Here is a 16,213-nt window from a genome sequence, read left to right as displayed (position 1 = left end):
ATCACCAGCAAATTGTCACTGGGATTTGTGATTCTAAGTCCCCTTTTTCTCACCTTTTTAAGTAGTCCCCTTTGCAAGTAATGGGCAACTTTCTTCTGGCATGTTTTACCCATTATAACTGCTGTTTCTGTTTGACAAACCGAAGCTGCAGAGATCACTTCATCCTGAGATAAAAGGATAACGTTTCAGATAACAGGAGCTGAAAAGAGCTGTGCATATTATTCATATCAATTAAATTTGAGTTCTCTAGGTCTAAATCTATTTAAAATAAAAGCTGGATGTTGCATATATTTGTGGGCTACGAAGGAAGAAATGAATAATGAGCAGCATAGATTATTATTTTTTTTATTTCTTTCTGCTACTGAAGTAGTTTCTTCTGGTCAAGATGATCTATTTGAAATGCATGTTCATAGAGGACAGGAAAGAGCTGCTTTCTGTCTCATCTAAACAGCAATTGCCATCACTTTACACTGTTGCAGGAATACCAGTAAGGAACGCATGGGTCACCATTTAAGTAGTGCTGTGCTTTTCTGTAAGGCTGATCTTGAAGTTAAGTCTATCTAACGTATCCCATCACCAGCACAAAGCCTGAAAGGTGCTAGCATCTCTTTGTCTAGGGAGTGCACATTTATCAGAATCTTTGGGTCTCTGGCTTTGGTTTTTGATTTGTGAGGCCATTGTGTTGGACCTTAGGTAAATAAAGCAAACTGGGGGAGTAAACCAAAGGGGGTGGGGAGGGGAAAGGTGGGAAACAAGTGTCCTTGATATTGAGAGAATCTCTCTGAAGGAGAGAAGATGCTGCAATATGTTTAAACAAATAAAAGCCTTCAGTTTGTTCTTACTTAGGTGACAGAGAATTGGTAGATAAGAGTGTCTGCATGGAAACATTCATCTAGGTTTATATTTAACTTACAATCCCGTTTCTTTTACATGGTGACTAGGGCTCCTCGGGTTTTTTAAGAAGACTCAAAGTTAGAAGATAAATTGGAAGAGGATAACTGTGCTGAAATAAGTATATAGTTTTCTCTGAAAGAAAGCATTCTTTAGTGTGAAAACTATATCCATAAAACACAGCTTATGTTTATTTTGCTCCTTGCATGTCATATGTGAATGATATAGGAATGTATTCACTGTACAGTGTATGACTGATTCAGTGTATGACTGAAATGCAGAAGCTATGTAAGTGGTTCAGTAAGTAAACAGCAATTTTGTATGGGAACTCTTATGTACTCCAGGGGAATGCAGGCAAGGGGTAGTGCCTGCTATGCTGGGATGTGATAAGTCAAGAAGTATTGGGACTGGTGTGTTGTACATAAGTGATTCTAGTAGGCACACCTAGCACATGGGAGTTGTGTCTCTGATGCACCGGAGCAGAGGCTGCAAGGCACAGCTCTGTTGGAGTGTTTGTGCTTCTGCTCTGTCTTCGAAAAATAAATACTGCATTTTCCTACCTCTTGATGATATGGCTTTGAAATGTGTGAGGCTAGGTCTAAAGTGTTGCCAGATTTCACGCTGAAGAAATTTCTTTTTTTTTTTTTTTTTTGTAGGTTTATAAAATTTCCCCCAGATTTGTTTTCTTGGTGACATCTGGTCCTTTTGTTTACACGGCAGTAGCTGTCATAAATGTGCTTGTGAACAGCAGTCTTCTTCGTGGTGAGGCCCCCATGATCCTCTCACTGCATCCTTCTTTCACTGTGCCAGATAACAGATTCCAAGTTCAGACAGGTAAGTTCTTCCTGACTCAAAGAGGCCATGTAGCTTCATAGCGATTCACACTTCTTCACTTGGGATTAGGTGTGCAAGGTTGAGTCAGAACCCTGAGTTCTGCTGTGAATCTTCATTCTTGGCTGTTAGCGAAATACTTGCTGGATCTGTGGTTGAGAGATGGTAAATAGTAAGTGGTTAACCCCATAATTTCATGATTTATTCAGGAAAATTTTTTTGGCACGTTGCAAAATAGGCGTGCTCTTTCTCTTGCTTCAGAATATGAGAAGAGAAAAAAAATTCTGTGAAGAATTTACTCATACAGTGCAGCTACTTTATAATGCTTGAGTCAAGTTTCAAATTATGCCATGTTAAGTGCTATTTTTTAGAATTGTCATAATGTAGGAGGATTGGCTGCTAATACATAATGTGAGCAGGAGGATTGCTCATGTAGTATTCAGCTTTCTGTGGCAGCAGTTTGTGAAGCCCATGACTACTAATAATCTAAAGTAAAATATCTACCCATGTAATAGATTTTGAGAGTCAATGGTATCATTTAAAATCTTCAGGCACTATTTGTATAACAAAACCACCTGCCTGGTTGGTTGACTGCGTAATGAGGTAGTGACAGGAACTGAGCGTATAGGCAGAGTGTTATTAAATGTCAAACATAGTACTTTTGTTCAGGTATGTTTCTTCTGTTGTTTCGGCTCTGTTAATAACTGTGGTAAGACATCACTTTAATTGTGCAGGTGTGATGTCTTTTTCTGCTTAACATGGTTATATAGATAGAGAGTAGACATATTTTCTGTTCTTGAACCTTGTATAACATTGCTATTGGTCTACAACCTAATCACGGCATGTCTTTGGGTAAGATGATACCAGGAAATCCACAGATGTACATGCATTCCTCTGTGCTCACTTTCTTTTCTGTGCTTTTTTTCTCTCCTGTGAAAGACTAGGATGTATGTATCTAGATATAAAAGATTGTTTCCTAATTAAGTATTTTGCAATTGTTAGACTGATAATGTGTATTAATGGACCCAAAATGTCGTCTTTTAGATAAGCTAAACTCAATTTCAAGCTACGAGAAAGAGATTTGTTGCTTTTTTCTTTAAGACTTTCATTGATCCATTGGGTACTAAGGATTTCAGTGTGGCAGATCAGTGTCTAGTTTTGACCAGTGTCATGTAAAATTAGTCGCATGTATGTAGTGGATGTCTTCAAGTATACAAGTGGAAAACAGTGGGTGTTTTGTCACTAATACCTTTTGCTAGTCTAATGACTGCTGCGATATATATTGAGTAGAGAACTTACTGCACCAATACAAAATTATTTCTGTTGTATTTTTAGCCAGTGTTTCACAGAATATGTCCTGAATTCCATGAAGAAGTGATAGCCCTGTGGATTCTTTTGCTCATTTTGTTCTCTCTTGTGGAAGTACTTGTCTGTAGGAATAACATGTACTCTTTGCCTTCAGTGCTTCAGTTTGTGCCTCGAAATGTGGATGTTGCATTCTGCAACTTTAGCCGGCGCATTGAGAAGGGGCTAATGATGGCATTCATGGAGGTGAGCAAACGCCAGGAGTTCTACAACTTCACTGTGCAGGTAAGACGATTAGCATGTTTTGTGTTGGTCCCTTTTTCTCCTCACCTTTGGCTGTCCTGTGTTTCATCCAGCCAGTAAACTGAGTTACATATTCACTGGCTACCACTTGCCATCTGGATAATTTAGAACTATGAGGCTTTGTCATGAAGTCAGGGTTTTTTTCCCTACAAAATGATAAGGTACCACATAGCCCTCTGATTCCAAGTTTTTGAAAAAAATTACTCAAGATGGTGATTCATATCCAAAAGCATCATTGATTAAAACAGGACTTAGTTTTTCACATAAAGGCTGCCCCAACCTGCATCAGAGTCATTTGCATGAGATTTTACTATTACTGAGTAGGGTGTGGTTAGAATGTTTTTTTTGGAAGACAACTTTTAGCTCTCATTGCCATCATTAGGGGATCCTGTTAGGGAATAGAGGAATTTAACACTGCTGTTACGTGAGCAAACATGCTAGTGGCTTCTGAGGTCTAGAAATTCTTACAGCAGGATATGATGTCTGTGGCAGTTGCTACTGGAACGTCACATATGAAATGTATTGCCTGTGTGCTGGGTACTGAATAACATAGCAGAGCCTTAAACTCCATGGAAGGTCAGTCATTCAGCTTAATGAGACCAACTCCCTCTTCTGTTTGAATTCTTAAATTTAATCTAGCTTTCTTATAGTACCAAAATTTGTAAAAAAATTGTTATTTAACTGGCACCATAAATAGTACCCTAAATAAAACCATAGCATGAAAAATGGCATAAACATTATAGTGCCTGAAGTAGTGTATAGTGCATTCGGTAAAATGCTCAGAATTGTACAACTGAATGACACAACGTGACTGGCTAAACTGAAGACAGAACACGCAAAACAATGTCTTGGACTATCAGCTTAGCAAACTTTTGTTTTAAAATGCTTCCTTAGTGTCTAGAAGAGGTTTGTCTACATGAACACAGTTGCTTTGTACATTGTGCCAAAATAAGGCTTCTAACCAGTGGTAGGGTCTGGGCGTGCATGGTGCAGAAGGTTTTGACCAAGAGAACATCCATTTTCAGGATCTTTCTTTACCATGGTCTCTTCTTGTCTGATGCATGCAGTTTAGTATTCATCTAAGATTTCTTTATCTGTAGTTTATTTTGCTGACTGCCTCTCTAGGTAGTTGGTTTTTTTCCCATTGTTTTCTGGACTGTAACTTTCAGATCTTTCTGGATTATGGTTGACCTTAAAAGATAACTCTTGGAAGAGGAATTCACATTTAACTTTGCTGCTTCTGAGACTCAGCAGGCTGAATCAATTTGGAACAGGTTTTCCTGTTTTGATGTGAATTGACCCCCCTTCATATTATGGGAAAAAAAAAAAAAAATCTGTCAGGGAAGGAATAGAAATGCCAATGGTTTGATTTTGCTGACTCTGCTTCAATATTGTCTTTTCAGATACTGAATATAACTCTGAGCAGGCCTGGGGTAGCATTTCGGCAAGGCCCTGTGAGTATTGTTTTTGCTGTCCGAGATAGGTACGGTTTTCTAAACGGGTCCGAAGTCAGTGAGCAGCTAAGAAACTTGTCCGTGGTGGAATTCAGCTTCTATCTGGGCTTTCCTGTGCAGCAAATTGCTGAACGTGAGTACTTACTGTTTGCCAAGACTGCAAAATACTTTAGTATTTTTTCTTCTCTACAATTTTAAAGTAACTTTGTGTGTAAGTGATAATGCAGTTTCAAGTGCCTAACTTGTATCATGAATTCTGCAGAGCAGTGTGTGCCCATCTCTGCTCACATAGTGCATATCAGTATTACAGCACCTTGTTGCTGGGTTGGTTGTACTTAACCTGGTGTGGTGGGTTGACTTGGCTGGACGCCAGGTGCCCACCAAGCTACTCTATCCACAGAACAAGGAGGGGGGAAAATAAGATGGGGGGAAAAACCCCTTGTGGGTCAGTATAAAGGCAGTTCAATGAAGCAATAGCAAAAGTTGCACATGTGGAAGTGAAGGAAAACAAAAGATGTTATTCTCTACTTAACCATTAGCAGGTGATGTTCTGCCACTTCCCAGGAAGCAGGGCTTCAGTACGCAGCAGTTGCTCCAGAAGAAAAATGTTAAAAATAACAAATGCCTCCCCTTTCTCCTCTTTTTTCATAGGTTTTATATCTGAGCAGATGTCAAATTGTATGGAATATACTGTTGGTCACTTTGGGTCAGCTGTCCTGGCTGTGTCCCCTCCCAAGATCTTGCCCAGCCTGTCTGCTGTGGCGGTGGGTGGGTGGGTGGGTTTGGAGAGACAGTCTTGATGCTGTGTGAGCACTGCTCAGAAGTAGTCAAGTCCCTGGTGTGTTATCACCAGCTCTAGCTACCAATACAAGCACAGAACTTTGAGGGCTGCTATGGGGCTCAGCCAGACCCAATACACCTGCCTTCATTAGTCCATTGGTCTTAGTTTAGGTATTTTTTTTTTTAAAAAAAGTCACTTCAGTATTGCTTTAAGGTGCAACCAAGGGGTGTCTTGGTCATTATGTCTGCGCAGCCCTTTGTTGCTTCTCAGCGAGGTTCACTACCTTGGGCTTTGTGTTGTGCCTAACTGGCTCTGAGATTTAGAAAGCCTGGTAACATAGGTTTGTATTTCCCTGTATAGTCCGTCTGGGCTATCTATTAGCAGCAGTGCTTTTTTGAGTAGTCTGTTATCTTTTAAGGTATTACCTTTTAAGTATATCTCTTGCTTCTTGTCTGCAACTTGCATTGCAAGTCCTTTTTACCAGTCCATGGCCATGCTAAACTTAGATTAATAGGAACTGGCTGCTTAGCAGAATTTGCTTGACACTTAGGCTTGACAACTTATGTTTGGTTAGATTTTTCAGATTACCTCAGTCTTATAAATAAGCCAAGTTTCTAAACTCAGCATTTACCCTTGTACGCTAATGGATTGTTGATGACACAAATGATTCACGAATATAAGAAAGATCATGAGAGAACAGTGCTTGCCTTTCTCTCTGGTGGGTGTTACTGTTAACTTAGTCCATTAATTCCCCATTTCTCATATCTTACTGTGCTTTCCAATGCAGATTTTTAATTTTCAAGATTATTTTTGTGAGCTATATATGTGCATAACATATGATGGTGATGCTTGCTATACAGTTAAATGTCTAGTGGAAAATCAGGCCTAATGGTAGCTGCTGTTAATTGTGCAGCTGTGTAGCAGTATGTCAATGAAGATACTGTAAGGAGAGTGATTGTCAACAGAAGTTGTTCTCCACAGCACCTTTAAATCTGTGTAAGATGATTGTACAGGGTACTTTCCCTATGACTAGAAGTAGTTTAAACATACTAATTTTTTGAAACTTTCTGATTTCATTTTTCAGCTTTTTTGAATCCTCTGCTCCCATAATCAATTGAAAAAATGTATGATGTTGTTGACTCATTTCCTTTAAACATATCTGCTTTCATTTGGTCTCATATAGATTGTACCTGTACAGTGGTAGCTGTGTTTAATTAAGCCAGCACCAAAAGCCTTGAGAATCCCTGTCCATAGATGCTGGCTTTTCTTTTGTTCCTTGCAAGGCTGCAGAGCTTCTCAGGTTGCAGACCATGGTCTCTTATCTCTCAGTGAATTCAAATTAAATGTTACTCCTGCCTTGATTGCTTGAAAGATGTTTCTCTCTGTTCTGTGTCATCTCTTTTGCACCTTTGCCCTACAGTGTATTTAACTTCTAGTCTCTTGGGTAATATTTCCAGTATTGTTGTGGTTTGGGTTTTTTTTCTGTGATGTATGCGCATCTGGTCATACTGTTATTAGTTTTGTCCACATGTTCTGGAGTGATATTTGTAGTGAATATGCCTGTTGCCCCTTGCTGAGAATCCATCTTCTGGATTGTGCAGTGGAGCTACAGGCCAGTTAAATGATAACAGAATTTCTACCCAGGCCGGTGTATCCTGAAACACAGACTGGTTATAGGGGAAAAACATTGCTATTAAACAAACATGCATGTACACCGTTCTCCTTATTTTCCTTTTCTGATGGTACTTAAGAAATTTGAAGATAATTTCTTTAGTGCTCATAGCAGGAGCTTTCCCTGGTTATCAGCATGCTTATAGTGCCTGGCCAGTGGGGCTGATTCCTGGCCAGTGCCGGTGGAGCTCTGTGATGGCGCACGTGTTAATGAGAAAGCCATGGAAAGTAGAATGAGTGAACAAGTCAGGCAGTGCCTTTGGGGAGAGGCAGTGTTTGGATTTCCCCTTCTTTTCCTGGCTACTCTGAGGATTTGCAGCGAAGTAATGTAGATGTTGGCTGTTACAGCCAGGCAGATTTAGCCTCTGTTAGTACAGTGGCATATCCAGGCCTAGGGGTGAGTTATTTCTATAACTTTGTTTTCTGAAGCACCAGGAATTGTTTGTTTATTCCTGCTGGCAATTTTAAACAAGAATGCCAACTGTGCAGTAATTTCATTCCTGCAAATTCCAGCACAGGCCTCCAGACTTCAGACACAAAATTACTCTTCCTCCCTTCAGATCCACCAAATGTCCCAAATGCTACCAAACCTCAAATCCTCGAGCAGACCCTTAGTGTAGGAAGGCAGAGTTACTCATCAATGGTGACTAAGTCCATCATGATACACACTTTATTCTCAGATTCTCCTCTTTGGAGCTCTTGAAAAATGCTGTTTCTTTGGTGCACATACCCAGTAAACAGGGATGGTGCAGCTGAACAAGCTATGCATATATCCTTGCCTTCAGTGACCCACCTGACTGCAGCCATAGCTTATCGAATGAATGTTGCCAACAGTGCGTAACGCTTGCCTGGGAGACCTTAGCCTGAGTGTGGTGGTGGTGGTGTCTCTTAGTTTGATAAAGAAATTTTGAAGATGACGTTCAAATTTGTCTAGACCCCATTTTCAAAACATTTAATGTTGTATTCAATAAAATACATGTAATAAATCAAAATAAATATATTTCAATTTATTAATTCAGAACTTCTAGGAATCATGAGGTCTTTCAAATGTTTGCAATGTAGAAAACATGAGGGTTTCGTGGATGTGATGCCCTAAAGCAAGGAGCACCTTGCCAGCATTTGACTACTTTGTTGCTAGAGGAACTCCAATTTACTGTAGATTGAGCCCGCTGGAGGACAGCTTATTTTGATCTGAACTAATCTAACTTCATCTCAATAGTGATTCGGTATATTTGTAGTCAGTGTTTTGGAATACCAGCTATGGTGCCATTTGATAAGTCAGCAAAGTAGAAACACGGGTTCTCAACTTGTTAGAGCTATGAGTGTCAGCAAGCACAATAATGAATGTAGTTCATACTCTTTTATAAACAAGACATACACCTGGTTATTTTTAGCTATTTCAATAGGTTTTTTGCACTGTTGCTATGACTGTATTTTGAGGCTAAGGATTTTTGATCTTCAGTGTTCAGAGCCAAAAATCATGTCCAAAGGCTCAGCAGTGCTGGGCAGATATTTCTTGAACCATCTTATTCAGCAGTCTGTGAGGATGATCAACAGCCAGATCTTCAAAGCTACTTTGGCAGGAAGATGCCTGAATGTTTTTGTTTTCTAGGCCCTGAACTCTTTGCATTCATGTTCTCCCTTGGGCTACAGAGCAGTTGTAGCAGAGAAGGTGTTGTGAAGATCTTCCATAGGTAGCTGTTTTGCTTGGTGCAAATCAATATGCAACCCTCTGCTTTTCAGTGTGAATTTTGAGGGGAATTTTGGAATGTTTCATATTTACATTCAAATAATTTACACATGGTCTTGTTTATATGTAAATATGAAATGTTCCATACCATACTGTTCTATGCCATTTGTGCCTTAGTTATCAGGCATGCTAACAGTTAATACTCTTAGTGGTGACTTTTTCTTTTTCCCTTGAGGGCTCTGTATATGATTCGAAGTTTTGTAGTCTGCATCTGAAGAAAAAGAAATGATTTGTAGGTGAGCTGAGCTGTCAGGGTTGAAGTTGATTCATACTGAGGAAAAGCTACTTGTGTAATATCGCTGTATCTCAACACTGTTAAGTGAAGTGAGACCTTGCCATCGATATCTCAAATACCAGCCTTGTTTGATTGAAGAAATGTATTTGCTTCCTGCCGCTTGTTTACTTCACATTGCCTTTCACACCCAGTCCTTTCACTGGTTTGGTGTGATTATTTTTTTTTTTCACATAACTAATATGTACTGTTTATACTTCTGTGTGGGTTGTCCCTGTGCAGTAAATCATTAACAGCAGGAATTTTTTGTCAGCTTTTTTGCACTCATTTAGAGTCAGGGTCAGTAGTGAAAGTTGCTAGTTTGGCAGAATGGACTGTTCTGTGAAGGAATAGGGCTGTTGGAGTAGCTAAGCCTGGAAACTGCCAGACTTCTTTTTTCCCCCCACAGACTTGTAGGTGACTTAAGCAACATGCTTATATTCAAATGTTCAGTTTACACTTTCCATCTTGCGTATTTTGCATTGTCCACCGTACGTACCACATTTCAGATTGTAAACTGGTTAGATGGTCGTGAACTATGTGTCAGCGGAAAGAAAAGCAGGTCTAGTCTTGGTTTTAACATTCTTTAAAGACAACTGAAAAGAATATATTTGGTATCTCTATGGCTGGAATATTTCTCTGCAGACAGGCAAAAGCTAGCTGTGGACTAGGTGGGGAACATTGGCTTTCATAAATGTACCCTGAATAAATGTCTTTGGTTTTATTATGACTTCAAATAGAGAGTTGCCTTGGGACTTGTTGTTTTTTCAGTGTCATAAGTAGCACTTTGGGTGGCATCTATTTTGGGTATCTTGGAGATGCTGCAAGGGCAATAGGTTAATATAAAATTGTATGATACAGTCCAAAGACTCCAGAAATAATTGGCATTTTTTTTCTAGGTAGATTTTGGATCAAGTTTTTTAACAGATACAGTGTGTTACTATTGCCCACACCCCCATATTTGCATGGAATCTTATTTTTCAGTTGATGCTGCCTTATTCCAAATACTGCATTCCCTCCATTACTGTTTCTTATTTCTGGTAAATGTAGGATGATTGGTATGGTACTGGTTCTATCCTGCATGTCCCACATGTCTCTATATGAGAGGATCAAAGATCCTTGTGGCAGCATCTGGTGAAGGCCATGTTGCCCAAGTGGTATCCTTCAGACTGCTGTCAGGAGGTTTCTGGGTGACTAGGTGACCCTTTGCCTTTTTGGTCATCATTGAGTCAATGTTGTTACGTGGTATAGTGCTTCAGGGCTGCGTGTTAGAATCTTCTAATGATGCTAGCATCTGCTTCATTAATGCATCTATAGTCATTAGCAAACCAGCTACAATCCAACTAATAATTGCATTTAGTCCATCTAACTTCCCCCTCAGAACAATAATCAGTCTGTGCTGTTTTCAATCATTAGTTCCAGGGGGCATTAGGAGTCTTTGCAAATATGATCTTGCTGCAGCACTGAGACTCTAGCTGAGCTCAAGATCTGGCCACGTTTTGGTGAGACACTTGTGACCTGTGGAATAAGAACTGGAGCCTGGATTTTCTGACTTCTGAGCATGGTCTCAATTTCAGAAGTGTTTGTCATTTAATGCATTCTTTGTCAGGTTTTAGAACCCAGCCTTAGTTGCCAATGATCACGCCACATCTTCCTTTTCAATTTCATGATTTTCTGCTCAAGTTGTTTTATTTTTAAATTTCATTAATTCCATGAAAAGTTTTAAGTGAATAGTCATCCAGCAATTTGCATGAATTAAATCATTTTCAAGTACTAATTAGAAAAAGTGTGAAGAGCACATTAAGTATTGAGGCAAAACATGATTTTGGTTTAAAAGAAGAAAATGTTCACAACAGCTAGTAGTTCAAAGCTTTATGGCCATTGGAAGGTTTTTGATTTTCTTATCTTGCTCCTTCCATGCTTTGGAAAAAAAAAGAGATGCAGTTCAGTTTATGCTTTTTTGTTCAGGTTGTATTTTTAAATTGAAGTAAACAATTGCACGACCAGAGTACATACAACTCCAATCTAAAAGCCACAATCAGAAGAACAGTCTTGCAGGATGCCAAAAATAAATGTGTGTGTTTAAATGGACTTCGAGGTGCTTTTTGTGTGTCTGAGAATTTTGGAAATGTGATGCATGCTGGTCAGTGTATAGAGGGCCAATGTTTCCTGTTCAGAATAAAGAACCGTATTCTGATACCCTTGTGAACGGTAAGTCACAATGTATCTCCCAGGTAGTTCTCTTGAAGCTAGTGGTGCTATTATTGAAATAAAGGTGGAATAACCAAATTGTCATTTATTTTCCTCATAGTGCTATTTATAAGTCTATGAAAACAAAAGGTACAACATAACTGTTGATTCTTTTGATTTGGCTTAACACAATTTGTAAGTTTTCTAAGGGGCAAAAATTGGTGTTTAGGTATGCTGGCAGAGGTCAGCTACTCTATAAATTATTATGTGATTAAATTAGAAAAAATTTAATTTTCTATTTCTCTGAAACATGCAATAGTGGCAAACTAGTCTACAACTGAAGACATGGAGAAAAGACATTGGCTTGGACCAGGTCATTTAATTGTTACGTGCTGCATTCTTTCTATCCATGAAATTGTTTAAAAATCAAGTTTTGTACAATGCTTAGCAAACTGCATCTGGATTAAATATTTTGAGAAAGTTAAGATCATTCCTTTTTCTTATTGCCATAGTGAAGCTTAAGACTTCCCTTAAGGAAACTGTTGGCCCAGCCCCCATCTTTGCTTGTTTCCCAACATGTCTTTACTGCTCTCCAGTGGAAACCTTAGGAAAAATCTTAGGCCTACTGAAGTCAGCAGAAATAGTTTTACATCACTGAGGCAAGGATTTCACTGTGGAGCAGAGCTTTTTTTGGAAAAAAAAAAAATCAGAAATAAAGAAAGGTTGAAGCCACCAAGCCGAACACAGAAATCTGAGATTTTTCTACAGCTGTGTTTCTACATGCATTTATTTGTGATTTTTGTAAAAAAAAAAAAAAAAAAAATATCAAGGTGGTGTTTTTTAAATGCTTCCCCCTGCACAAGCCTGAAACGCAGATCAGATATATTTAGGTTTTTGCTTTACAGTTAGTGTTTCTGTGTAGTTTCTGCCTCAGAGAAGGTCTTACTTTCATTCTGAGACACTCTTGAGTTGCCTCATTGCCCTTTGAGCAAAAGCCTGATCCTGCAGCTAGCTCAGTAAGAGACACAATTCAGAATGAGCTTTTAAATATCTAGGAGCAATGACCTCAGTACAGCAGCTTGAAATCATTCAGGTAATAAATCTGACTGCTTCAGTTAGGCTCTTTTTGTTCAGAGACAAACCTGGGGGGGTGGAGTGTATGTTTGGAGCACTTTGCTGAATGCTGTGTCTGCATAGCCTCAGGAATAGTAATACATCTGTGTAAATAAGATGCTTACTGACAGTATAAATTATGAAGTGGCTTCTTGTTTGTGTATGTTGTTGAGAATACTGTTCTTATGGATGTTTTTCCTCCATTCTGTTTTTCCCTCAGCCTTTCATTATCCTAAGCTTAATGTGTCTCAGCTGATGAAATCTTCCTGGGTGAGAACAGGTATGTACAGTCTCTGCAAGTAAGTAAGAGTGCAATTATTTTTGTTAGCAGGATAACTAGGCTGCATAAATATCGATAGCTTAGGGGTGCTGCATTTTTATGAGGTAATAATGTGCCAGAGCTGCATAAATTCTAAAACCAAAGGCTTAGTGACCTGGAATATCCAGAAAATGTAATTCCCGGGTCTAGAATGAACTACTGCAGTTCCTTGATAATGCACACAAAGTAGTTTTTGTCTATAAAGCAGATCATTCTTAGAGACAACTTGTACTGTCAGGCATAAAGTGTGTACTCTGCATGCTGTCAATATACTACGTTGATTTTTGAGGGTTTGATTTTATTTTAAATAAAAATTGAAATTCTGTGTGGCACTTTTGTATCAAAGCATGCCAGAAATGAAACAGAATGAAAATAAATTCCAAAACATGAAAGTGTTTCATCACTTTTCATTGATCTCTTCTGATTCATTCACAGCAGATCCCTCCCACCAAGGTCTTCTGGATGTTTTTTTCTGTAATTTGCAGATAGGGTTGAGCTGTCGTGTTTAGATGCTCAAAGGCTGTTGAGGTGGCCTGCACACTGTAGGTCCTACCTGCTGCTTTTAAACAGAAGGCCTGAATGGTGATCTGGCTGTGCCTACCAAACTTGCTGTTAGGGTACTGATATGACCCACAGGATACACTTTTGTCTTCCCACAAGACTACCACCTGTAGTTCACCGTTTGTATAGACCTACTCTTTTTTCAGGTATCCATGTCTCCTCTCACCAGTGACCCCATTTACTTTTTAAGGAGGAAACCAAGTTGCAACTTAATTTCTGAAGCCCTTGCAGTTTGTTTTAGAGAAGAAAAATGAAGAATTTTAGATCATGTTCAGCAACATGTGTCTCTCCCACATCCGATGCCATCCTTCCTTAGAGATTTTTGTTAGCTCTTTCAGTCACCCCCCCACCCTCTTGCTCAGCCTTAAGTTTGCTTTGTCCGTTGTTGCTGGAAGTTCCCTTAGATCCTGCAGTAAGAAGAGGGTTCTTCCAGCTCAGAAATCATGTCCCTTTGGGTTTTTCTAAACTTCCTGACTATAAGATTTTGAAAACCAGTTACAGCACCTTTTTTGCTGTGGAGGAATTTTTTGTAATCCTGGTTCTTTCAGGCAGCCTGGGAAGAGCTATAGACTTTGGCTGGATCAGTCCTTTCAGTCTGTGTATTGTACTGTAAGGGTAATGAATCATGACATAAGAAATGAATAGAATGTATGCACGTAAAGGTTTTTAATACTGCATTACCCAGATATATGTGCATATATCACAATCGTCATAAAAAGTTGGGATATAAGTGTTCTCTGTTGCTGTCCCTCTCAGATTTAGAATATATTTTATGCTGTTAAGCATAATTCATCGATACTGAAATGCAATATACAGGCAAGAATGGTTTTCAACTTGCCGTATGTAATAGTCTTAGGCCACTGTCTGTTTTTTCCTATTTAATGCTGAGATACTTAGTCTATGATTGAATTTAGAAGACAGATGCTGTTGATCTCTGTTGAGAAATCCTGAAAATGTTTCTTTCTTCTGACATCTACAGTGACATTTTTTAAGTGAGAAAAGTATTTCAATATTTTTGGTTTTATTTTTCTTAAAAAATTATATTTGTTTGATTTTATCTAATGGGATGGCTTTTTTTAAAGCATGAGACTTAAAAAATTGAACATGAAAACACTGAAAAAAGGACTTTAAACAAAAGAAACCATTTTAGTGGAGAGGCACAGGAATGAAAACAGAATTATTTTACTGCAGTCAGCATTGAGTTCTTTAACTGTCCTTTAGGGTGGTTTAAGTCATTTGAATCACTGTTGCTCCATTCACTCTTCTTTTACTGGATGCCATCTTGTTAGTAAAGGTCCACACTTTTTTCATACTTCCTATGTGTTGTTCCTCAGGATTTCCTCTAGGCATTAGCTGCTTCAGTGTCTTGGAGCGCCTGGGGTTGGGAAGTGAAGTGGGCAGGGCTGTTAACCAGTTTTTTTGTGCCGTTTGGCATACTTGTTAATCTTTACCTTATCTAGGGAAGGTGCACTTGGAATATACAGCTAAATTCATGTGCTGCTGTTCTACTTTTCCCTCCTTGATACTGAACCCTTGCCTGGCCCATCTCCACCTCTGTATCACTTCTGGATGCAACATTTTAACTAGAAGTAGTTGCAGCAATTTAGACTGAATTCTCTTTCATTTATTTTTAAATAATTCACTGAATGCTCATAAGTTTATGGATTTTTAAAATTGAAACTGTTTCTTCAGTATCCTGGGCCTGTCTAGCCTGGTTGAGATTCCAAAAATGCCCTCTGTCCTATTTTTTTAATTTATTTCTTTTAAGCTTTTCCCACCCTATGTCTTCCTCTCAAAGATGTAATCTCCAGCTCAGCTGGACAGTATTCCCATATGAATACAGCTGCTCTTAAACTGTCTGTGAGCTGTCACAGGGTGATGCAAAGCTTGTAATTGAAGTTGCAGACAAGACACTGAAAAGTTTTACTAATTCATTTGTGTTCTTGGGTTACTTTCTCTGCAATTCTCTCTAGTTCTCTTGGGTGTCGTCGACCAGCGAATTCAGGAGGAAGTGTTTCAGGCTGAGATGGAACGGAAACTAGCTCACCTGTTAAACGAGGCTTTGGTCAGAGGGCGGATATGGAGACGAGCCAGTTTTGCAGGCAGCAACATTGTGCAGGTATTAAGAGCTAAAAGTTAGAGGAAAAAATAAAGGGTAATAAATTATTGACTTAAGTTTGTATTGCCTAGATTTGGAGTTGAGAAAGATGACTCAAAAGCGTGTATCATATTTATCTAGTTGGTGATGCTTGTGTTCTGCACCTAAAATGTGGTGGTTCTGGATACAGTCTTGTTTTTTAAACCAAACATAATAAATGGAAACAACTGAGTATTTTGAGTGGCTACTAAAAAACTCTGGTGACTTCTTAAAAACAATACTGAAAATTATTTTACCAACATCCTGTTTTAAAAACTTGCTATCTTGTCTGATTTACATGAGGTGCCTAGCAAAGGGAGACAGGATGGTTATCTGAGTCATAGGTAGCGCTCTGCTGGAACAGCTGCTTCACGGCTCTGTGGTGTTTTGGTAGTGGTGTAGAAATACCAAGACAAGTCATGTGCAGCTTGATGCAGTGGTATGGTATATTCTACCCCTTAACTGTTTGTCATGACACTCCTGGTCACAGTAATGGTTTTCAAGTAAGAATGATTAATCATGTCAGATTTTGCGCACATGGCAGCTTCTGCTGTCTAGATTCTAGTACTGCTTTATGGTTTTGTCACAGGTGCAATTATTCACATCATGTCCAGAAGGACTTGTGAGAATTCAGAA

General features: G+C 38.9%; 1 protein-coding gene across 5 annotated transcripts in view; it reads left to right on the top strand.

Moving 5' to 3' along the window:
* KIAA1549 (KIAA1549 ortholog) overlaps positions 1–16,213 on the top strand; it is a 154,308-nt gene that overhangs the window by 80,888 nt on the left and 57,207 nt on the right. For all 5 annotated transcript variants that reach the window (XR_008732474.1, XM_055712047.1, XM_055712045.1 and 2 more), the window contains exons 4-8: positions 1,548–1,725; positions 3,185–3,312; positions 4,734–4,917; positions 12,781–12,840; positions 15,414–15,559. Coding sequence is in view for 4 of the 5 variants with exons in the window: in XM_055712047.1 (XP_055568022.1) it covers positions 1,548–1,725; positions 3,185–3,312; positions 4,734–4,917; positions 12,781–12,840; positions 15,414–15,559 (696 nt within the window). In the remaining variant the exon portion in view is untranslated. The remainder of the gene's footprint in view (positions 1–1,547; positions 1,726–3,184; positions 3,313–4,733; positions 4,918–12,780; positions 12,841–15,413; positions 15,560–16,213) is intronic.

The sequence above is a fragment of the Falco cherrug genome, chromosome 5, assembly GCF_023634085.1.
Source record: "Falco cherrug isolate bFalChe1 chromosome 5, bFalChe1.pri, whole genome shotgun sequence".
Classification (NCBI taxonomy): domain Eukaryota; kingdom Metazoa; phylum Chordata; class Aves; order Falconiformes; family Falconidae; genus Falco; species Falco cherrug.
The sequence above is the reverse complement of the archived record's forward strand: the minus strand, read 5'-3'. Positions and strand labels throughout refer to the sequence as shown.